General features: G+C 41.2%; 1 protein-coding gene across 4 annotated transcripts in view; it reads right to left on the bottom strand.

The window, feature by feature from the left end:
* KDM4B (lysine demethylase 4B) overlaps positions 1-25,338 on the bottom strand; it is a 255,670-nt gene that overhangs the window by 4,607 nt on the left and 225,725 nt on the right. For all 4 annotated transcript variants that reach the window (XM_072601869.1, XM_072601870.1, XM_072601868.1 and 1 more), the window contains 3 exons: positions 14,345-14,530; positions 14,082-14,246; positions 13,181-13,300 (listed from right to left, as the gene is read on the bottom strand). In XM_072601869.1, coding sequence (XP_072457970.1) covers positions 13,181-13,300; positions 14,082-14,246; positions 14,345-14,530 — 471 coding nt within the window. The remainder of the gene's footprint in view (positions 1-13,180; positions 13,301-14,081; positions 14,247-14,344; positions 14,531-25,338) is intronic.

The raw sequence follows: 25,338 nt of genomic DNA, 5'->3' as shown, positions 1-25,338 counted from the left end.
CCCATCAGTTGGGGAATGGCTGAATAAGTTGTGGTACATGAATGTAATGGAATACTATCAAGTAGTATTGATAGTAGTCAAGAAATGACAAACAGGAAGACTTCAGGAAAACCTGGAAAGACTTATATGAACTGATGCAGAGGGAAGCGATTAAAGTCAGGAAAACATTATACACAATAACAGACAGTGTGCAAAGACTGGTTCTGATAGACTTGGCCCTTCACAGCAATGAAAGGACCTAAAACATTTCCAAAGGATTCATGATGTGAAATGCCATCCACATCTAGAGAAAAGCTATGGAATCAGGATGTAAAAGGAAGCAAAGTATTTTCTCCTTTGTTATGCTTTGTTTTGTTTTTCTCATGGTTTCTCCCATTCACTTTCATTCTTCTATGAAACATGACTAATGTGAAAATGTGTTTAATAGGAATATATGTATAGAATTCATATAAGATTGCATGCCATCTTGGAGAAGGAGGGGGGGAGAATTTGGAACTTATGGAGTGATCGCTGAAAACTGAAAACAAATAAATTAATACACTTGTGGGAAAAAATGATGTAACTTTAAAAAGAAAAAGAAAAAAAAAAGGATGACTGTCCCCCTGCCATCCTTATGTAGAGCTAGTAAGGTGCCATCCTTTGAGAAATAGTCTGCTTCTATGCTCTTTCTAGGATGTTGTCTAGTTCTAGGACTCTTTGGTGGTTGTGATGATAGCTGTTAGGAGTTACAAGACTATGTTTGGCACTGAACTCCTCCAGCCCACTGTCCAGCCTGACGCTGTGTCCTCGGGACAGACACAAGGGAGTATTACATTGCTCTGGAGTTATCGCATTGTAGTAAGGACACTGGCAAATTGAAACACATTCTCCATAGAAGTTGGAGAAAAAACAGAAAGGAATGGAGACCTAAAAACATTCAAGGACTGATTTAACTAAATGGCTACGTTTAGTTGGAGAAGAGACACTATTCCTGGTATGATGATTTGAAATGACAAGGCAAAGAAAGGTTTATCATGGCAAGACAGGGTTCATGATCACAAACAACCACTCCTTATTAGCTTTGCAGAGACAGGCTACCAGTTTGGGGATGCTACAGTGACCCCAGGGAACAGGTTCAGAGGATACACCTAGGACTCAGAAGTCTAGTTTAGTTCTTACAGACATTTTATAAACACTTCTTGTCAACCTGGGAGGACATTCTATCCCATTATAAAAGCTTGTGGGGTAACTAGGTAGACACCATCAAGTCCAAATCAAATATATGAGCGTGTAATATATGGGAAGTTCTGGGCCAGTTAAAGAAACAGCTGTAATTACTGGGCTGTGCTGGGATTCCTGCCACTGAACTACAGACTGAAAGTATCTGAACTCCTGTCATGTGGGGTCAAATATCACTGGATTAGTGATCAGAAGAATAAGGTTCTTATCTCTGCTCTGCTACTGAGTAAGAGTGACATTGGGCTAGTTGTAAGACGATAGGTTTACATCAAATGTCCTGTCAGAGTCAAAAGGGATCTTAGAGACCATAATTTAATAAAATCTAATATTAACATTAAAAAAGCTTAAAGTTTCCATTTTAAAGGGAAATGAGGGAGGAAACAAATTTCTCTCCTATGCTTCTATCACTAGGGGATCACTCTCAGCTAGTCAGTAACTCATCTCCTTTAAATGGAACATTTTCATTCAAATTAAACAATTTCGGTTACCAAAATATGTTTTTATTTTAGCAAACGGTGGAATAATCAGTCAGGTGTAAAGACCTGGGGTGTTAAACAGTTTCATGCTCCCAACTGCTTTCTCTGATCACTGATTAGAACATGAATTACGTATTTGGGAATAGAAAAGAGATGCTTCTTTCAAAAACAAAGAGTGAAAAGCAATTCTACCTTAAAGTCATCAGAGTCCTTCCACTAGGAAGATGAGTTCTTCTAGGTGTTGCTTAGAGGAAGGTGGCTTCTGTGGAACACAATGAACTCATGACTCACGCAGGCTAATGGCAATAATGAAAATTACTAATAATAAAAAGTAATGAGTATGTGCCAGGTACTGTGCTAAGCACAGAGAAGACAAAGAAAGGCAAAAACCAAACAGATCTTGCTCTCCAAGAGCTCAGAGTGTAATAGAGAAGACGACATACAGCAAGGTGGTGCTGCGGGGATACAGCACGAGGACTGAAGTCAGGAAGATTCACTTTCCTGAGTTCAAACTCAGGCTCAGACACCTACGAGCCATGTGGCCCTGTTTTTTTGTATGCCTCAGTTTCTCATCTGTAAAATGAGCTGGAGAAGAAAATGGTACCTTTCGAAGAGTCGGACACAACTGAAATGACTGAACAACAGAATAAACGTGGGCTGTAAGAAATGATGTGTGCTGCATGAACCAACGCAGGGCAAAGACCCAAGAAAACCCTACACACAGACAGGTACCACAACAATCTCAAGGCAAAGAACAACCATAAACCAAAAAATCAAAAGTGAATCTAATAAGATTATAAAGATCAAGCCTTGAATGAAAAGAGATGAAAAGGAGACTCCTCTCTGTGGGGTTGTGGTGATGGGGGAAGGTGCTCTGTCACTGTACTGATCAGTTGTGCGGATTACTTTTTCTTTTTAAAAAATACTATTTGCAGGGCAGAGCCAAGATGGCGAAGTAGAAGGATGCACATACTCTAGTGCTTTCCCCACAGCCCACAAAATAACCTGTAAAAAATGACTCTCAACAAATTCTAGAGCAGCAGAAGCCAAAGAACAACACAGTGAAAGAGGTTTTCAGTTGGTAACCTGGAAGGCTGACAGGAAAGGTCTATCTCACAGGAAGCTCAGTGCATGGCACTGGGAGGAATGGGACCTGAACAGACCTCCGGGGCACAATTCCCAGCAGGGAGGGTCCCAGATCCCATAAGTGACAAAGAAAGCTCCAAAGGTCAGTGTGGGAGGGCTTTCCCAGCTGGGAGAGAGGGGAACAAGGTTCCCTCAGCACTGGCCCCAGGCAGCGGTGGCAACAGCAGGCAGCAGGCAGCTAGGAAGGAAGTAGCCTGAGTCCATTGTCCAGGCAGCTCAGCTTAAAGCCTCTGGCAGAATTGAGCAGCTGATCTGAACCTCAGCCCTCAGTGGTGGCCCTGCCCCGACCCAAAGCCCCTGGGGGAGTTGAGCAGCTGATCTGAATCTCAGCCTCCAGCATGGTACTGGGGAGAGGAGGACCCTCCTCTTGACAAAGGATTCAGAAGTCAAGTAATTGGCTGGGAAAATGCTCAAAAAAGGGAAAAAAAATAAGACCATAGAAGGTTACTTTCTTGGTGAACAGGTGTCTCTTTCCATTTTTGCAGATGAGGAAGAACAAAGCATTCTGTCAGAGGAAATCAAAGCCTCTGCCTCCAGTACCTCCAAAATGAATACAAAATGGGCTCAGGACATAGAAGAGCTTGAAAAGCGTGTCAGCAGCCTGCTAAAGGAGAACCAAAAAAATGCTGAAGAAAATAACACCTTTAAAAAGAGGCTAACTCAACTGGAAAAAGAGGTCCAAAAAGCCAATGAGAAGAAGGAGGCTTTAAAAAGCAGAATTGGCCAAATGGAAAAGAAGGTTCAAAAGCTCACTGAACAAAATAGTTCTTTAAAAGAGAGAATTGAGTTCAGGGAAGCTAATGACTATGAGAGAAACCAAGAAGTTAGAAAACAAAACCAAAAGTTTGAAAAAAATAGAAGATAATGTGAAACATCTCATTGGAAAAACAAATGACCTGGAAAATAGATCCAGGAGAGACAATTTAAAAATCATGGGACTATCTGAAAGCCATGATCAAAAAAAAGAGCCTACACAATATCTTCCATGAAATTATCAAGGAAAACTGCCCTGATATTCTAGAACCACAGGGTAAAATAAATATTGAAAGAATCCACCAATCATCTCCTGAAACAGACTGGAAAAGAGAAACTCCTAGGAATACTGTGGCCAAATTTCAGAGTTCCCAAGTCAAGGAGAAAATATTGCAAGCAGCTAGAAAGAAACAATTTGAGTATTGTGGAAATACAATCAGGATAATGCAGGATCTGGCAGCTTTTACATTACGGGATCAAAGGGTTTGGAATAGGATATTCCAGAAGTCAAAGGAACTGGGATTACAATCAAGAATCATCTACCCAGCAAAACTGAGTATAATACTTCAAGGGAATAAATGGTTACTCAATGATATAGAGGACTTTCAAGCATTCATGATGAAAAGATCAGAGCTAAACAGAAAATCTGACTTTCAAACACAAGAATTAAGAGAAGCATGAAAATGTAAAAAGGAAAGAGAAATCATAAAAGACTTTCTAAAGCTGAACTGTTTATATACCTACATGGAAAGATAATATTTGTAACTCTTGAGACTTTTCTCAGTATTTGGGTAGGTGGAGGGATTATACACACACATATAGACAGAGAGTACAGGTTGAGTTGAGTCAGAAGAGATGATAAAATAAAATAAAATAAAAATTAAGGGGTGAGGGAGGAAAATACTAGGAGGAGACAGGGAGAAATGGAATGGGGCAGACTATAACTCATAAAAGACAAGAAAAATCTTATTCAACAGAGGAGAAAAGGGAGAAGGTGAGAGGGGAAAAGTGAAGCTTACTCTCTTCACATATGGCTTAAGGAGGGAATAACATGCTCACTAAATTTGGTATGAAAATCTATCTTACGCTACAGGAAAGTAGGGGAGAAGGTGAGGGTGATGATAGAACGGAAGGCAAATGGGAGAAAGAAGTAACTAGAAGTAAACACTTTGGGGAAGGGAAAAGGTCAAATGAGAAAAGAAGTGGGGGGGACAGGCTAGGATAGAGGGCAATATGGTTAGTATTACACAATATGATTATTATGGAAGTCTTTTGCAAAACTACACATATATAGCTTGTATTGAACTTCTTGCCTTCTCAGTGGGGATGGGGAGGGAGGGAGGGAGAGAAGCTGGAATTCAAAGTATTAAAAGGGAATAAAAAGGTTAATAAAGTGAAATGATCTCCCCTCTAAGCTTTGCCCATTTGCTCTCCTTCAGAATCTCTCTTCAAATGTAACTTTTTAATAGGAAAATTCCCCTCACCCTCCACAGACCTTGGCTCCTTCCCCTCCTTCCACGAAGTCCAGTCTCCTCCAATCTTCTAACCCAGAGACGTGCTGCTTTCTGCATTGCATTGGCACATCCTGCCTAACTTCCTGCTACCACCATTTATGTACCTGCCCTGTAGTCTCTGCAAGCCTGTAAATGCCAAGAGGGGAGGAAGCACACTTTATTAACCTTTTTGTCTCTCACAGGACATAGCACAAGACACTACATACAGAAAGCACTCAATAAATGTGTGTGTTTAACTGAACCTTTCCCCCCAAAACATAAGATAATTCTATGTTCAATTGCTGGACAATGTACGAAATTTAGATAAGATCAGTATACTATACTTGGCCTCATGGAGCTCCTAATGGGAGATAAAACAGAATCAGAAGTAGCTGTAATACAAAGTATTATATGACAAGTGCATTTGTTACTCTCTGGAGAGTGTATATGCGTGGAAGGACTCACTCACATAGGAAGCAGGCTCTAAAGGATGGGTAGGAATTCAGCAGGTAAAGTAGGGGAAAGGGTATATTCTAGGCCTAGGAAATGATGGAACTAAAAATAAGAAAGAAATGTACAGGGCATGTTCTAGGACAGAGAGAAGTCTAGATCAGCTTGAAAAGATTACAGAAATGAGTGGGAAAGAAATCCAGAATATAACAAACATCCAGAAGAGCTACTTTCTGAATTGTCACCAAACTATGATGAATCCACTATCAGTGACAAAAAGACAAAAGAAGGAATAACTTATTGTGGGCTGCTTTAACTTTGGGACCTTTAAAATTACAGTGGCCAACTGCTAACTTTGCTTCATTCTGAGTTGGGGTACATGGGCTGGGCAGGGCAACTTGGAGAGATTCCTATAGTGCCAGGCCACTAAGCAGTCTCCAGGAGTTCCAGGCTACTGCTGGCTCCTGCCTCTCCTCAGAATAGACTGACCCCTACTGGAATTCATTAAGGACACAAGTTTATGTCACTCAATGGCCTCACTCTTAACCAAGAGAAGGCATATCATATAACATAGAATGTCAGAGCTGAGAGAATTCTTAGAGAAAATCTAACTGAATCCTATCAATTTAAACAAATGAAAGGTAGAAAGGGGCAGTAATGTACCTAAGGTCATACAACTAACTGATGGCTGAGCTGGAACTTCTTGTACACCCAAGTCAGCATTCTTCCCACAGTACTATGCAGCCCCCAGGTATCAAAACTTAGTCTGGAGACTAGGCATGAAATCTCTACATTCTCTCTTGGATACCAAAACCACAGGGTCAGCACCTGGTAAGTCAGTGTGGAAGTTACTGATTCCAGTTGAATGGCTGAATTACTAGGTTTCTTAACATGATGGTGAGAATGAAGTAGTTTACTACAGCTGAGTGGAGAGGTGGCAGTATTTCTCTGAAACATTCCTAACATGCCTCACAAAGTTGTGCTGGGAGTTTATCACAAAGGACAATTTTGTTTAAATGCTATTAAGAGCTGGGAAAAATTTTAGAAGTTATCATGTCCAATCCTTCATTGTACAGATGTGGAAACTAAAGCCCAGGGAGGCAAGGGTCATAAGGTGAACTCATGCCTTCTGGCTCCAAATGCAGACTCTTTCTACTCTACTCAAAGAGATAAAGGATATAAACAGTAAAAAACAAAACAGTACAACTAGCTTTCACCTGAGAATAGTAATATCTAGGAGTTATAGCCCACAAATGAGGAACTGCCATCTGGGAGAACTTGACTACTTAGTGCCTCTTTAGAAAGGACCCGCTGGATGATAAAGCACTCTCTTCACAATGATACTGGCAGGAAATGAAAGCTCTGAGGCGCCGTGCCTATGGGGGCAGAGCTAGCCCTTCCAGTTGCAGCACACTAGTCTGTGCTGTCAGTGTGCTCATCTGGTTCCAACTTCTTACACAAACTGGTTTCCATCTAGCCCAGATTCTTTGCCATTTTTCCTCTACAAAGGCCAGCAGAGCCAACAGAAGTGAACTCTCCTCCACAGGTGCACTCAGGGCCAGGAGAGGCTGGGGAAAGGTCAGCTCTGGGTCATCTGAGCTTCCTCAGCAGGACAGGACCAATGCACATGTACGTCTCCACCATCAGACCAGGTGGGGGGAAGGGGGCAAAGATGGAAGTCCACACCATTACCAAGCTTGACTTTGCCTTTTCTTGTTGAGTGAGCACCTGCACCAGGCCTGTGGCTGAAACACATTCAGCCCCAAGATTTTGGCGTGATTTTCATTTTCCAGACCTAGTCAGGCTCAGAATAAGCCCAAAATACATCTGAAGTTTGAACCATTCATTTATTGTCTGGGAAACATTTCTCACGATGAGTTGCTTGGCAGGTAATACATACTATACCCAAACTCCTGACTCATTCAAGAAAGAAAAAGCAGAAGAATTCCACCAATGCAGACTAAACTAGTCTACATTTCTAAGGGGAAGACAAAAAGAGGAAAACTTGCTTCCTGGAACCAGATTTTTTGAGGAAAAAAATTTTTCAAGCATACAAAACTAGAAAGGACCAGGAGATACACACGAGGGTCTCCTCAGCTCAGAAGAAAGAAGTTAAGTTTAAAACAAAATAAAACAAAATTTAAAAGAAAAATCTGCTAATCTTCTAGGGGCAAATGAAACAAATTGGTGAACCCAAGGACAATGGTCACTCAAAGAGGAACAATGGGTCTGGGATTCAAATTATGAGGACTCCAAAATGGCCAGTCCCTAGAGCTAGGTAAGGCCCTCTCTGGGCCTTAATTTGAACAAGGTGATCTTTATATGGCTCCTTCCAGTTGTTCAATTCCAGATTCTTTAGTAGCAATTTCTCTGAAGGTCCCGTGAAAAGACCTATTTTAGGAATGAAAGATTTTTAAAGTTGGAAGGGTCATAGATCTCCTACTCCTTGATTTTACAGGTAATGGCTTAATCTTCTGTACACACACACACACCCCTAGTCTGATAACACACAAAAAAATAAAATCGAGAGAATATAGACTATTCCAACACCTGTAAATGGCAATCTCTGCAACAAATGGAAGGAGGGACATTCCAAGGAAAAGCACCTTTTCCTAAAAGTATCTCACAAAGATAATACCAACGAGAAAATCAGCTGCTTAACAAGATCTTCTTTCAAAATGCAAACAGATCTTGGGCACACTAAACCCATCAGCCATTCACACTCTAGTGCCTGGGAATTAGTTTAATCTGTTTTCCTCTTAACATCTGGCTGATTGCTGGCACTGAAGCAATGGGAGTTTTGATTAAAAGTAGGGGTGTGAGTGAGAGAGAGAGAGAGAGAGAGAGAGAGAGAGAGAGAGAGAGAGAGAGAGAGTGTGTGTGTGTGTGTGTGTGTGTGTGTGTGTGTGTGTGTGTGTGTGTGTGAAGGGAGGAGGAAAAGAAAGAAATCAGAGGTCCTACTCCAATCCAATGGTGAGGATTTGACTTTGAATACTACCAGGAAGGGGAATAAAATAATTTCCTTAATATGTGCATCTAAACTATATACAAAAAAAAAAGTATCTTCAATGTAGCAAAGAATAGTAATGATATCTAGAAATTCAAAGGAGCTGGTAATAAAACCCAAAGCTTCCGCTATCTCTATAAGTACATTAAGTATGAATAATAAACATGATAAACTAGAGACCTCATAGGTGTCATGGAGGTTTGGTGAGATGAGACATTACTAGAATATAACCCTGGAAAGGTATAATTTTATTTCAATTTAACAGGACCACAAAAGGGAAAACAGAATAGCAATTAATCAACAAGCATTTTATTAAGAGCCTACTATGTGCCAGGTACTGTGTTGAGTCAGGGTTACAAAGATAAAGTGAGAACAGTCCGTGCCCCCAAGAAGTTTACAGTCTAGCCAAAGGAGACAGCATTTACAAACATATTTACAAATATATGCAAAATAGATAACCTGGTGATTTGGGGAATTCAGAAAATGCTTCATGTGGAAGTTCAGACCAGGAATGGAGAAGAGCCAGGGCAAAGGCAGAAAAATGTGGGATACAGAATGCGACATGTGAGGCTAGAACAGAAAGCTCATTTGGCTGAATTCCTGTGCGTATGCAATAAGACTGGAAAGGTAGAGTGAAACAAGGCTTCCAAGGCATTAAATGCTAAACTAAGGATACTTATCTTTGATCTTGGTGATAACAGGCAGGGAATTCTTATGTCCCCAGTCCTGGATACCATGTCCTTCTAAGTGTTCCTTTAGAACCCAGGTATAAAGCTTGATCTATCTCCTTGTTAAATTTCATCTTGTTAGAGTTGGCTCAACCTTCTAACCTACTGGTATCTTTTTAGGATCCTATCACCCAACCTTTTAACTATCATTTCCAGGATGACGTTATCTGCAGATCTGACAAGCACGTCAATATGGAACCATTAAGAACTACTCTTTTTGGATCTAGTCATTCATTCAATTCTCAATCCATTCAATAACACCCTCCATATACCCTGCTCACATTTTTCCATCGAGTCCACAAGAATAGAATAAGAAACTGTCAAATGCTTTGCTTAAATTTAGGTCAATTGTATCTACAACACTCCTCTGACCAAGCACTCCTCTGACCCTATAAAAAAGGTATGAACTTAGGCTGTCACGACCTCTTCTTAATGGAGCCATCATTTTGCGATCACTCTTCCTTCTGCTAGACCCTTGTCAGCCATCTGTTACCAAGAACCAAATTCAAGTCACTGGTCTGTAATGTGCAGATTTCCTTCTCTTATTCCAGATGCGTTTTTTTATATTTCTGACTAGAGAGTTCTCTTGGGCCTGGAGAACCATAATCATGAATTGGATACTTCTACTAGTTCCAATTTTGTTGGCTATCAGATTTCTAGGAGCCATTTTTGTCATGTCCTTTCCAGTCTAATGACCATTTTCCCTGGTAGAGAAAAGAGAAGCAAAATAAGAGATGGGTAGTTCTAACTTCTCTCCATGATCCTTTATTATCCCATTCACCCTGAGTAGCAGTTCTTTCTCTTAATAAAACTGAAAGCTGTATAAATATAATGACCAAGGCTGGTTCTGAAGAAAAGATAAGAAAATGTACCACCTTCTCCATCTTTGTAGAGGTGGCGGAATATGGTTATGGAACACTACATGTACTGTCAGACTTGGTTGATGTTTTGATTAGTTTTGATTAAATGCATTTTCTCTTTGTTTATTCATTCTTACAAAAAATAGTTCACATAGGTAAGGGAATTAAGAGGAATATATCTGGCAGTAAAGGGGCTGTATAAACAAAATTTATCAATAAAAAATATTTTAATCTAAGTGTCAGTAAATTCCCCATCTCTTTAGACAGCTACCTTTTGTGTCTTCAGTTTCACTCTAGTAAATTTCTTGTGCCCCTTAGAATGACAATTTCTATAGAATTTTAAGCCAGAGCATCTTTTCTATTTTTTCTTTCAGCCCTCTGAGATCTGCTCTCCAAAATCTAGGATGCATGTCAGGCTACATCCAACTTTCCTCTCTTAATCCATGTCAAATTCTAAGGTGTAGTGGTAACTTCCTCACAAAATTCCCATCAGCACCATCCCAAAGCAACCACATCCTGCATAATAATTTTATTTTCCCTTATTGGTTTTTCCACTTTTCAAAGAAAGAAACTGTTAGCTGCTCTGATTTTGCAAAGAGAGAGAGCTCTATCAGATATCTGAACATGTGAATTACCCATTACCACTGCTACATCATGTTGCTGTAACAGGTTTGTAAACTGTTTCCTAAGCTTCTCATCTATGTGTCCCCTTTCTGACCAGATGGTCTGCAGCACATTCCAATGACAGTATTGCACCTATTCAACCAAATGCTTTCCACCATGCTACCTTCCCATAGCTGCCAGCATTTTCCTAAAGTGCCAATCTAACTATGTCATGCTTCCAGGCAAACTCCAGTAACTCCTGTCATCTCCACGTTCAAATACAAATACTCTTGGTTTAGCATTCAAGGTCCTCACCACCTGATCCCAACCTGCCTTTCCAGCCTGAGTGCGTACACACAGCAGTCCACTCAAACTGGCTTTGGTAAGCATCTATTTTGTACATAATCTGTAAACATCTGTAAATGTTGTCTCCCTTGGCTACACTGTAAACCTTTGGGAGGGGCAAGACCTCTTTTCACTTTGGCCTTTGTATCGCTAGTGACTAGACCATGTACTCTAGGCTTGATCATCTCACATATGAAATGCTGAGTTAATTTTGGAGTAGTAAAATGTTTTAGGAGGAGAGGAAACTTAGATCACAGAAACACAGAATTTTGGAGTTAGAACAGCATGCAGCAGAATTCCTTCTACAATGGACCAGACAAAGCATAATCTAAACATCACCTAAAGGCCTACCGTGGGGGAGAAACCCTGACATCCTGAGGCAACTAATCTCACTTTGGGAGAGCTGCTCCTCTGAGTCTTGACTGGCCTCTTTACAACTTTTCTCTCCTACTTTTGGTTCTGACCTCTGGGGTCTAGAAGACTAAGTCTAGTCTCTCTTCCACTCTAGTCCTTCAAATATTTGTACAAAGTCACTATGCTTCTCCCTGTTTTCCCATTCTCTTCAACTGATCCTCATATGGCATGAATTCAAGGTCCTTCACCAACCTGGGGTTGTGGGGAATTAGAGACAGGAAGATAATCAGTTGAGGAGGGACAACAGAGAGCTCCTCTGGAACACAACTGGGGAGACCTTTCAGTAGCCACAGGGCACTGACCATACCTGGATACGGAAGGGAGGACAGAAAGGTAACTGGGAGTCTAACTAAATGATCACATGTAACCTCAAGTAGAAAGGTCCTGAGAGAGTAAGACCAACTTCATTTTATAGATGAATTTATTCTCCCACTGCCCATGGGAGAATAAAGACTAGAATCCAGGTTCTCTGACTCCCAAGTCCTGCTACCTAGAGGCATTTTTCTTAAGGCCACACACCCAATTTGAGGACCAAAATAAAGCTGGGTAATTTTAAAACTGTGAAATGTTAACAAAATCAGTGCTACTCTCCAAGTTGGCACCTACTATAAATTTTAAATTCCCAAAGAGATGCCAACCGTGACGATCCTTGCTTGGAAAGTACAAATTAACATTAGCTTAAACTAAAAACATAGACATAATATTCAAAACAAATGCAAATTATTTGGGACAGCATGCTGTTTGGAGTTGTTCCTACTCAAGCCCCTTGTCACCAGCACAGAGCTATGTGAATGTCTTTACTGTCATATCAGAGAAAGTGGGCCATCCCATTCTGGAGATGTCTCTGTCTGCTGTAGCTCCTGAGTTCTCTGCATTAGTCCCAGACAGCAATGAAATGAAAAGAATCAAGAGGAGCTATCCAGCCCTTAGGTAGGAACCGGAGTTTGCCCATTAATCAGAGAGAACAACAGTTTCTTACTGCTGCTTCCCTGTTATGGAATAGGGCTTTCCTCATCATGCCCCATCATGAATTCAGATCTTTCATAAGACAAGGCATGCTTTTCATTAGGGCACCAAAAGATGCCCCCACCCCAAAGGCATTTAAAGAGCACCCAGGACCCTCAGACCTGCGGCCACAGAAGTACAACATACAGGGCAATGCATTTTAAGATGGCCACTCTTTGCTCCTTACCCACTCAAGGCTGGGTGATTTCACTGGTGCAGGTGCTCCTGACCACAAACCATCCAGACCCTGCTAGGCAGTGGGTGGGCAGTGGTGTCACAAAAGAAAAAAAAAAGGCATTCAGGGACCAGTTCTGTAGGGACGAGCTTCTCTGGGCTCAGCCAATCCTTAGACACACTGTCACTACCTAAGATTTGTTAGCTTGGCAGACGCTGCCAGAGCTTGTGTTCTGTGGTCATTGCTTTGGAAAGCCCAGTGTAAGCTCCATGCTGTGATGGGAAGGAAGAAGACTGGAGTGAAAGATTCATTCTTGACAGCTGAAAAACAATCTCTTAGTCATTATTCTCCATTAGCAATGAATTTTCTTAATACTAAAAAAAATAGACTGTCTTCTTTCTCTTTCTCTGTCTACTGTGTATCTCATCCCCCTCCCTCCAATAAACCCAGGTCTTAGGGAGGGGGTAAACAAGATTGTGATAGATACAGGCGTTTCTTCCTTCTTACCTGATAAATGTGACTGATCACAGCTGAAATGAACTTGGCTTTATAGATATTTCCATCAGTCCACCGGAGCTGAACCAACTCCCCTTCAGGAGGGGGTCCCAGCTGGATACAATCTCTGCTCTGTTGACAGAACAATACAGTTTAAAAGGCAATGCACAAATATCCCTAAGGTGGAAAGCCACACGTAAACAAATCTTTGCCTACTGCTATCTACGTGTGCCCAAGACTTAATGCTACCCAACACTTACAATTGTGGCCAAGATAATTCTGGTGAGAACAATAAACTGCCATTTTCTAAAAAGAATAGCTTTATTTGAGGTAAGTTGTATTTATCTTTGTATCTCTCCTAATGCCTAGCCCAAGGATTTTTGTAAATTAGGCATTAAGTAAATGCTTATTTACTGAAAGAATAAAATACATACATACATACATGCATACATACATATGTGTGTGTTTATAAAATGAGAGTTAACTGAATCAGTAAAATGTTAAACACCATCATCCCCTCAAGCTCACAGGTCTGACAGGTCAGAGAATCAGGAACTGTGACACTTGGGTGGCAAGCTCAAGACAATAGAAAGAGTTCTTGCCCTTGGCCTGCTACTGTCTGCAGAGGAGTCCTTTTCTGTATCTTCTGTAATTACTGAATATTGTCTTGTTTGAATTTTGTGTAAAACAGTTGAAGGTGCAGAAATGTGGATGTCTCAAGGTAAAGAAGATATTACCGTACAATGCTCCTGAAGGCAACATGGGAAGAGACACATGGTGCCAGTCTTCACTTTCCCAACTACCAGCAGTTTCTTGGCTTATTAATAGCAGTCTCTTTCATCAAGTGATGAGATAACAATTTCCCTCCTTCCCTCCCACAACAAGCCCACCAAAACATCTCAAGGCTGCTCACAATAATGCTCTCTGGGTACAAGTTGTCACTGTAGGAACCATCATCAAAGTTCACTTCATAGAATGTCTGTGTGGTTGTGCCAATTACTTTACAGCGATAATAGAGGCCATTACGGTTCTTGGTGATAACCGTCTGACCCAATGACACCTCTCTTAGAAACTGGACCTAGAAAAAACAGAGAAAAGTCACCATCTCAACAACCCAAACAGGTACTGATGAAGATTAAGAAAAAAATCAAAATTTTGATACCAAGAAGCACTTACACCTTGACTGCCTGTTTTATGCTTAAAGCAAGTGATAGACACAACGTAGGGCCAATCATCAGGTTCCATTAGGACCCCAGCCGCATGAGCACAGGTCACATGAAAAGAAGTAGAGCAATGTTCATAGGAACACTGGATGCAAGCTCCAGATATCTTCTTCATCCGCTTTCGACAGTAAACACATTTCTGAAGTGACACAGTTAGAGAAATCTGGTGTTTATACAGGAAAATATACTCACTAATTAGTCAACTAAAAACTTTTTACCTAAACACAAATCCTTTTGGGTTGTAGACATTTTCTCTGACTGTCCCCAGGCTTGGAATGTTCTTCCTCCTTATCTCTCCCTTCTATTTCCCTGGCTTCCCTAAAGTCCCAACTCATTCTACAGGAAGACTTTCCTGATATCCAATCCCAATTCTAGTGCCTGCCCTCTGGGGGGAAGGGAGGAGAAGAAGGAAGAAGGGAATAAGTACTTACTAAGTGTCTACTTTGTTCCAGGAACTGTGCTAAGCACTTTACAATTTATTACCTCATTTGATCCTCACAACAACCCTGGGAAGTAGGTGTTACTATGATCCCCATTTTATAATTAAAGAAACTGAGGCAGACAGAAGTTAAGTTGGCTTGCCCAGGGTCACAGAGCTATTAAGTATCTGAGGCTGAATTTAACTTCAGGTCCTTCCTTGCCTCCAGGGACACTCAGAGATGATTGTAATTTAACCATATCATTTTCGAGTAAAGAAAAATGATGTACAGAGAGATGAAATCACTTGCTCAAGGCCAAACAGGGGGTCAGTAGCACAGCTGGCTCTAGAGCATCTTGAACAAGATGACCAACAGACATCTCACGCTCAACATGTCCAAAACACTACTCAATCTCCCTTTCCAAACCTTTCCTTCTTCTGAATGGTCTCTTCTACTGCTGAGGACACCACCATCTCCCACTGCCCTAGGCTTGCACCTTCAGTGCCATCCTGGACTCCTGACTTGCATTCACTCCACATATCCACTATACTGCCAAATCTTGTCCCTTCTACCTTCTCAAAGCCTTCTGACTCTGTCCCCTTCCCTCAACTCACACAGATGCAAGTCTGGTGTAAACTCCTTATCAACTCATGCCTGCCCTACTGCAGTAACTTCTAATTCATTTCCCTGCCTCAAGTCTCTGAACACTCCAATCCATTCTCCACTCCAGCCAAAATAACTTCCTGAGCCTAACCTGTCACCCCTTTAGTTAACAAATGCCAGTGGCTCCCTATTACCTCTAGGATCAAATATAAAGCCCTCTGACGAGTTTTTGAAGCTTCTCCCTACCTTTCCAGGATTCTTACATTTTACCACCCTTGTGGTTCGGTTGTCTCAGTCATGTCTGACTCTATGTGACCCCATTTTGGGTTTCCTTTGCAGAGATCCTGGAGCAGTCTGCCATTTCATCTCCAGCTCATTTTACAGATGATGAAACTGAGGTAAACACGGTTAAATGACCTGCCAATGGTCGCACAGCTAGAAAGTGCCTGAGGTCAGATTTGAACTCAAGAAGAGGCGGCTTCTGCCTCCACGCTGGGCACTCTATCCACTGCACTGCCCAATACCACCCTCCACATAATCTACAATTAAGTGATACTGGTAGTACTCTTCACATACTGCATTCTACCCAGACGTCTCATCTTTTCCCTGGCTGTCCTTCATGCCTGGAATACTGTCCTTTTTTTTTTTTTTAACCTCTGCCTCTTGGTTTCAATGGCTTCCTTCAAGACTCAGCTCAAATCCCACCTTCTATATGAAGTCTTTCCCAGTTCCCCCCTCCCCAATATACTGCATGTTGGTTGTCTCCACTTTCAGACTACAAGCTCCTTGAAGGCAGGGGCTGTGTTTTTGTCTTTCCTTGTATCCTCAGGGCTTAGCATGACTTGTTGACCGACTGAACATAGGTCTTCTGATAAAATCAAGGGCTTGGCTCCATCCCTTCCAAGTAACTGTCTCAGATAACACTGTTGTCTCAGTTCGGATCTTCCCTTTGGGAGCTTTCATCAGACTTCAAAAGAATTGTTCTCATTTTCTTTCCACAGAAAGCTGTTTTGCAACAACAATTGCCTTTAAAAAAAGCATCACAAAATAGAGCTCCCTTATGATGAAGGGCTTCATCCTTGCTGAACCATACAGCAACACCCACATATCTGAAACCAAATACCATGCTGCACCTGTGTCCCTTACCCCACTACACATGGCCAAAGAGCACTTTAGGGGTCTTAGGGTATATCACACCACTGCTGCACATGGATGCTGTGGTAATCCTAGGAACCGGTTAGCTTCAGAACTAGCCAGATGCCTTTATGTTATCTAAATGTCATTCCAAGAATTTAATAAGTGGTTCCTTTATCACTCTGTAAACTGTGTTCAAATACCAGATGAGTACTACAGCTAAGCACTCAGCAGGAATATAGCCACACACTGGAATCAATAGTGATGAGATCTCATTACTTAAACTGTCAATAGAAAGTTCTCTCACCAACAGGAACAGAGCTGATATACAATATGCTCAATATTCCTTTGAGAGTGAGTATTGACCTTCAGGTCCTGAAGACTCTGATTTTCCTTGCTCTGATAGCCACCAACACAGAATGAAGGTCCTGAAGAGATCTCAAGTCACAGCCAGAGTCCTCCACAAAATGGACAACATGGAAAATAAGAGTGACGAGGTCTGCACATTTTATTAAAACAAATCACTAACACATAGGCTGGTTATAGCCTGAAGACACATACCCTTATAGTGTCCAAAAGAGGAAATCAAGAGTCTAAGAAAGTTGGGAAGGGAAAACAAGTAGCTATCCAAAGACACTTTGTAGGGATGAGAGCCAAACCTAGCTAGCCACGTTCATGAGAAAAAATCCTTAGAGCAAATGCATAGTGAAAAATCAGATCAGAGCACAGAGTGAAGAATGGGCTGTCTCCAGCATGAGGAACACTACAATTCATTTACTCCACTGAGAAATGACAGCTAATTATTCTGAATTTCCACGTCATATATAATTTACACTCAGGCCCATAACAGACCATTAATCAGGAGCCCTGCAAAGACCATTTCTTATAACAGTGTGTGGCTGGATGGGTTAAGAGAGCCTTGCATCGTGAGAAGACACACAGGCTTAATGCGGACGACATACTTATGAATCAAATACTCTGGGGTTCCTCAAAGACACTTTTCCCTGAATCTTTTCTATTTATGCCCCCTGAACCAGTCCCAAGCCTTCAAGCTCCTCACAAAAGAACATCAGCCCCCAAAAGAACAATGTGAGGAAACATAGCTTCAGAGTAGAGGGTCACACCTTTACAATTCAGCTAAACAGGTTATGGTTTCAATATCTCGGTAGCAAGATATTTTTGCCCATCTTGTTCAGGATTAGGAATAATCTTAGAGATCCAGTAATATCTTCAAATGGGAGAACCAGGAGTAATGATTTGGCTGAAAACGTAGAAGCAAATTAGGGGAAACCTTTGTAAACCTTTGTAATTCTGAAAATGAAAAAGGCTGTCTTGGGTTTGGGTGGTAGCAACCTTCTTTCAGGAGAGGTTTCAGACCAAGGCCTAGATCACCAACTCTTAGGGATGTGGTGGAGGATATTCTCGCTCATTTAAACTGGATAAGTTCTGAAGTCCCTTCCATCTCTAGATGCTACAATCCTATGACTTGCCTAGTAGTCCATAAGGCCACTTTTGAGAGGCACAAGAGCTGAATTCAAGTGGTTATCCATTAAGAATGAGATACGTAGCTCTGTGGTAAATAACACATGCAGAGAGGGATACAGGTCTGGATGGAAAACTGAACCATGATGCACACAGCTGGGCTTCAAGGGGAACAATTCGGTGCTTACTGATGTAGGCCTACAGTGACTCCTAGTGGGCACCATATTCTTAGTGTGCTCTCACAAACTGTAACAAAACAACTATGCATAAAAAATGATATAAAGCACATAGCAGTGTGAAAGAACAGGCAGGTTTACTTACTGGTGTGCAAGATAGGTGATCTAATTTAGTCAATAAACACTCCTGGTATCAGAGTATAGAATAAATACTTCTTTCTATCAAGAACCAGGCCCAAATAAAGTCTAAGAACAGTTAAATGGAGCATGCTTCTCATACCTAACAATTCTTCACAGAAATCCATCATGTCTCAAATAAAGAAATCCCACACACCATCTACAAACATTCACCCTACAGCAGAAGCTACGACCAGGCATGAAATGTCAATCGAGTCAGACCCCTGTCCTATACAGTAAGCAGGGTTTAGCCTCTTGTTGTTCCTCAACTTGGGCTAAGACAGATTAGATCTGAAATACCTTTGGGTACAAGTGGTTAAACCCTAGGATGTGGCTGGCAATCTGAGAAGTGGCTCTGGATCAGGTCAAAGCTGATAAGGACACCACACATTTCTCTTTCCTACATGGGACCCTGGTACATATAAATGTAAATCACATCCCTGTGAAGTCATCTTTCTGAGCCACAGATATATCATAATCAGACCAAAAAGACTGGGCCTAGAATGAGCAATGGCAGGAGATTGTACCTAGTGGTAGGTACCATGGTGCTAGGCTGCTAGTGGGCAGACCTGCAGGAGTTAAGTGCCTTCCTTGTGAGGCCCCATTAAGCAGTACAAGTGAGCCTTGTGTAAAAGGATTTTTAATTCATCGTTACAAGTGCTGGTAATGAAGAGGATGCATGCTGGAAATGTCAGATGATCCATAAAGAGCCTGTGCAAAAGGATTTATCACTTGCGCGTTGCATTGCTCCATCACTCCACCTGAATAATGAATGCTTTTTACATCCACATTTGTGTACAAAACCCATTTGCACAACAGAGGAATAACTCTGGAAGCCAACACAACCTCTTCATAATCACCCATCCAATGCCTGGCTGGGCTTGGATCTGGTGGCTGCATGCTTAATCAATCTCTTTCCCCTTCCCAAACACTACCTTGCCCACATGCGTCCCTCCAATGCAGATCAACAACTGACCTGGGCCCAACCACCCGTTTGATGTTCAAGTGCATTGGGCACCCTTAAAGGCATAGGACATTCTTCCTCTGCACCCTCCTCATGCAGCAATCTCCTCTTTGGTGGCAGCTGCCAGGTGTCTCACTGGTACAGAAGACCGTAAGAGCATCCTGAGAAGTCTGATCACTATGTAGGAGATACTGCCCCCAAGTGGACATGGGAGAGTCTGAATTCTAAATCCTCAGCCCCAAAAGATACAGCTGCCTTCACAATCATCTCTGGGTTAAAACTCATATGAAGGACATGGCAGCTGGACTAAACTATCTCTAGAGAAACTATTACCACCACAAAATAAATGGCCAAAAGAATAAACTGAGTCATTAATGCAAGCCTTTATTTAACTATAGCAAACGCAGCTCCCTTATTTAACTATAGTAAACCCACCCTGGAGTATGAATTCCCCTTAGTCTATCCCTAAAAAAAGGCTGCTTACAAAGGGTAATTGCCCCAAGGTGCTATCCATACACTTTAAGTGTGACCCTATACCTAGTTTAAACAAACTTGTCAAAATCTTTATATATAAATGCAAATGGTATGTACCCTACAACATTTGAACTAATAAGCCTTTCCAGGCTAATTAGACATAATTTAATTCTATAGTCTAGCCAAACTAGCCTATCTCTTGTTCCTCACATGATCACCTGTTCTTCTTTTCCATGTTTCTGTGCAGGGTGCTACCATATACCTAGCATGCATTTCCTCTTCACTTCCAACTCTTTGGAAGGGTCTCTAGTTTCTTTCAAAGTCCACTTCTCAGCTAGGACCTGTTCTGAATCCTCCAACTCTAAGTGCCTTCCCTAGAAAATTACCTTGTATTGACAAGTATATTTTTATATATAGTCATATGTGTACGTATTGCTTCCCCTGATAGAATGTAAACTCCTTGAGGCTTCAGAAAGGCTAACATTTTTGTCTTTAGATCACTGGTGCCTAGCACAGTGCCTGGCACATGGTAGAACTACTGAGTTTTGACCCCAGAAAAGTACTGAGAAAATACACCACCCAGGTGATTATACTGTTGGATGAAGCTGAGGTGTTGATTTGGTTCATTGAGCTTTCCCCTCCCCAACACTTCTTTTACAATCTTTGCTACAAGATATGGCTTGCTGGGTAGGGGTGAGGGAAATATGAATATCTGGAAGTAAAGGTGACAAATACAAAAGATATCAATAAAAACAAAATTGTAATTTTAAAATGTTGGATTGATTGCAACACTTCTCTGACTGCAGAAAATGTTACAGGAATCTCTCTGGAAATTGATTCCAGAGCCTATGGCATGTTCTCTCTTTATAGCCTCATTGGTGGCAAATATTTTGGCAGGCTTTTTTTTTTTAAATTCTGACCATGCATGGTAGATAAGTGAGTGGTTAAATTAGTCAAGACTGCAATTTTAGAAAAGAGATCTTTAAAATACTTTAAGCAATGGCTACCCCACTGGAAAAAGGGTATGGTTTTGATAAAGAACTTTGAAGGACAATGTTCATTTGGAAGTATAAGCTCTAGTCTGTCAGTTAAAAAAAACACAAAACAAAACAGGCTCAATCATACAAGTGGAAAAAATATCAGAGAGAAAAAAAATCTTTTGTCAGCTTCCTCATTTTGCTTAACTGCAAAGACAATAACACTCACACACACACAGCACTCTATAGCTTCTACATCCCTCACAAAAGGCATGAAGCAGTCAGGACAAACATTTTTATAACCGTTCTGCCAATGAAGAAACGGTGACTCAAGAGCTATGAAGTGTTCTGCCCTAGTCACCATTGATTAAGTACCTTGTACCTTGATTAAGGCTGGGTTCCAGCCCAGCAATGTTTTCACTAAAAGAGTTGGGGGAGGGCCATGCCATAGTGGTGCAGTGTATAAACAAGGATCTCTGGATGCTATGACATTCCGTTAGCTGACCAGTCTTTTCTTGTTTCACTTTTCCCTATACTTTAGGACCTCTTCTTGGTCCTCACAGTGGTCTCCAGGTCCTCTGCCCTTCTTTTCTTTGCCAGGACACCACTTTCCTCTGGCTGCCTTTTCCATTCCCTCTCTCAAGTCAACCAGTTCACCAGCCTCTACTCAAACCTCAGCCTCTAATTACTGCTACTATCTGCTTTCTATGCTTCTATTCATGTGTTGATAAAAGCAGCTGGAGAAAAATAACAGACCATGTTGTGTACATTACAAATTTAGACCACATAGGCAAGTCTCTTACCACTCACCCCTCCGCCATCCCACTGAACAAAGTGGCTGTTTCCAAACTTTTCCATCATTAGTTGTCAAACTTCCTATGGCACCTGCTCCCTCACACTTCACTGAAAAAATGGAAGTCATTTGCCAAGAGCTCTAACTTCTCACATTACTCAAAAATCTACCTTTTCCCTTTATGTCCTCTTTAGTCTCTGTAATACATGGCAAACCCCTCTACATGCACCATCTAACAGATTGCCCACTCACTCTGATTTTCAATATTGCCTTAGTTATAAAGTCAGCTAGATGGCATGGTGGATAAAGAACTGAGTTCAAATTCTGTCTCAGATATTGACTAGCTGTGTGACCCTTTACTCGCTTAACCTCTGTCTATTTCAGTCTCCTCAAATGTAAAATGAGTCTAATAGCAACATATACCTCCAAGGGTTTTTGTGAGAACCAAATGAGCACAGTGCCTGGCACACAGTATGTGCTTAATGAAATGCTTATTTCCTTCTAATGCTTTCTTCCCTGCTGCCTACAAACACAGCCATGTCTTTCCTATCCTTACTTGATCTAACGTCTCTGATAACTATCCTCCTGCTTTGTTCCCTCTTTTTCAGCTAAACTCGTTGAGAGCCATCTATACTTGTCTCTACTTCCTCTCCTTTCTCTTGATTCTAAACTTTTTTGCAACTGGTTCCTGACATCATCATTCAACTGAAATTGTTCTCTCTGAAGTTACTAGTGACTTCTTCGTTGACAAACATAATGACCTGTTCTCAGTCCCCATCCTTTTTGATCTCTCTGCAGCCTCTGGAATTGTCAATCATAATCCTCTCCTCTCTAGGTTTCTACAACATTGCTCTCTCCTGGTCCTCTTCTTAGGCTCCTTTGCTGGATCTTCACTAAGGTCATGCTCACCAACCAACTGTGGGTATACCTCAGATCTGTTCTGGGTCTTCTTTTCTCTTCCCTCCAAACTACCTTGTTTGGCATTCACATTAGCTCACAAATGTCCTATTCAATAATGCTCAGATGTGTGTGTGTGTCTCCCTAATTTCTCTTCTGAGCACCAGTCGGGCTTTAGACATCTCAAACTTTATACCTCATATGCACCTTAAACTCAATATGTCTAAAACAAATCATGACTTTTCCCTCTAAACCGTCCTCTCTTGTCAACTTTCTTATAGCTAAAGACACCATTGTCCTCCTGGATTCCAAATCTCAGTGCCGCTTGTTACTCCTAATGCTTATCCCATTTATCCAATCTATTAACAAATTCTTGCCATTTTTACTTTCACCACATTTCTTGTTTATACCCCATTCTCTCCATTCACAAAGCCACCATGTGTCACTCAGGCCCTCATCACCTCTTACCTAAGTTATTGCAATAACATTTTGGTTGGTCTCCTTGTCTCAAGTTCTTCCTCACTCCAATCCAAAGTGACTTTACAAAAGTACAGGTCTGATGATGTCACCTGCTACTCAATAAAGGTCAGGGACTCCCAATTACCTCCTGGATCAAATATGAAATTCTGTTTGATCTTTTTCTTTGTAAATACATTCTTGTAATCTTTTTTTTGGTTATCATCAGAATTTCCCCAGTATCCCTCCCACATCCAGAACCATCCTATATGAGAAATTATATTTTTAAGGAAAAAAATCAACAATGGAGCCAAGATGGCAGAGTAGAAAGACACACATACTCTAGCTCTTCCCCTACAGCTCATAAAATACTTGTAAAAAATGATTCTCAACAAATTCTAGAGCAGCAGAACCCACAGAACGACACAGTGAAAGAGATTTTCAGCCAAAAGTAATCTGGAAGGCCAACAGGAAAGGTCTATCACGCAGAGCAGAGCACAGTCCAGCCTTGGCCACGGCACTGGGAGGAACAGGACCAGAACAGGCCTCAGGGGCGGAATTCCCAGGAGCAGTGGAGGTTCCCAGACCCCTCAACCCATAAGTGCCAAATAAAGCTTCAAAGGTTAGTGAGAAGGTTTTTTCAAATGGGCAAGAAGAAAGCAGGGTCCACTCCTAGCCCCAGCCCTAGGCACCTGGGGTAGCAGTGGTGGCGGCAGCTGCAGCGTGGAGCCCTCCACCTAAAGCTCCGGGGGAATTGAGCAGTTGATCTGGATCTCAGCCCTGAGCATGGTCTTGGGGTGAGGAGGTACACTGGGCTGACCTGACAGACCTGGAGGTGGTTGTGGAGAGGGAATTCTACTACTCACAGATCCTGGGCAGAAAAGTTTTTGGTTGCTCCCAGACCAGTGCGCAGGCCAGGAAAGAAGCGAACTCCTCTCCCTTGATTGGGCCACCCTGGAGAAACTGAGAACTTTCAGGTCCCCAGAGTATGCCCTCTTCTTGACAAAGGACACAAAAGTCAAGTAACTGCCTCAGAAAATGCCCAAAAAAGGGAAAAAAAATAAGACTACAGAAGGTTACTTTCTTCTGGCAAACAGGTATTTTCTTCCATTCTTTTGGATGAGGAAGAACAATGCATACTATCAGAGGAAGTCAAGGCTTCTGCATCCAGTACCTCCAAAATAAATATGCAATGGTCTCAGGCCATGGAAGAGCTTGAAAATCAAGTCAACAGCTTGCTAAAGGAGACCCAAAAAAATGCTGAAGAAAACAACACCTTTAAAAACAGGCTAACTTGTGGTATATGAATGTAATGGAATACTATTGTGCTGTAAGAAATGATGAACTGGAAGAGAGATCTTCAGAGAGGCCTGGAAAGCCTTATATGATCTTATGCTGAGTTGGAAAAACAACTGACCTGGAAAATAGATCCAGGAGAAAAAATTTAAAAATTATGGGACTACCTGAAAGCCATGATCAAAAAAAGGAGCCTAGACATCATCTTTCATGAAATTATCAAGCAGAACCCGAAGAACTTTATACACAGCAACAACCACAGTGTGCGAGGATTTTTCCTGGTAGACTTAGAACTTCATTGCAATGCAAGGACTTAAAAAATTTCCAGAGGTCTCTTAAGGCAAAGCGCCTTCCACATCCAGAGAAAGAACTATGGAATTCAATCGTAGAATGTAGCAGATCATTTTCTTTTGTATTACATTTTGGTTTGTTTTATGATTTCTCCCATTCATTTTAATTCTTCTGTGCAACATGACTAAGGTGAAAATGTATTTAATAGGAATGTATGTGTAGAATCTACATAAAACTGTGTGCTGTCTCAAGGAGGAATGCGGAAGGGAGGGGAGTGACAGGGAAAAAAATCTAAGTTATATGGAAATGATAGTAGAACACTAAAAACAAATAAAATAATTTAAAAAAAATAGGCTAACTCAACTGGAAAAAGAGGTCCAAAAAGCCAATGAGGAGAAGAATGCTTTAAAAAGCAGAATTAGTCAAATGGAAAAGGAGGTTCAAAAGCTCACTGAAGAAAATAGTTCTTTAAAAATGAGAATAGAGCAGATGGAAGATAATGACTTTATGAGAAACCAAGAAATTACAAAACAAAACCAAAAGAATGAAAAAATAGAAGATAATGTGAAATATCCCACTGGAAAAACAACTGACCTGGAAAACAGATACACAAGAAAAAATTTAAGAATTATGGGACTACCTGAAAGCCATGATCAAAAAATGAGCCTAGCCATCATCTTTCATGAAATTATCAAGGAAAACTGCCCTGACATTTTAGAATCAGAGGGCAAAATAAATACTGAAAGAATCCACTGATCAACTCCTGAAAGAGACTTGAAAAGAGAAACTCCTAGGAATATTATAGCCA

This window comes from Notamacropus eugenii, chromosome 4, assembly GCF_028372415.1.
Source record: "Notamacropus eugenii isolate mMacEug1 chromosome 4, mMacEug1.pri_v2, whole genome shotgun sequence".
NCBI lineage: Eukaryota > Metazoa > Chordata > Mammalia > Diprotodontia > Macropodidae > Notamacropus > Notamacropus eugenii.
The sequence above is the reverse complement of the archived record's forward strand: the minus strand, read 5'-3'. Positions and strand labels throughout refer to the sequence as shown.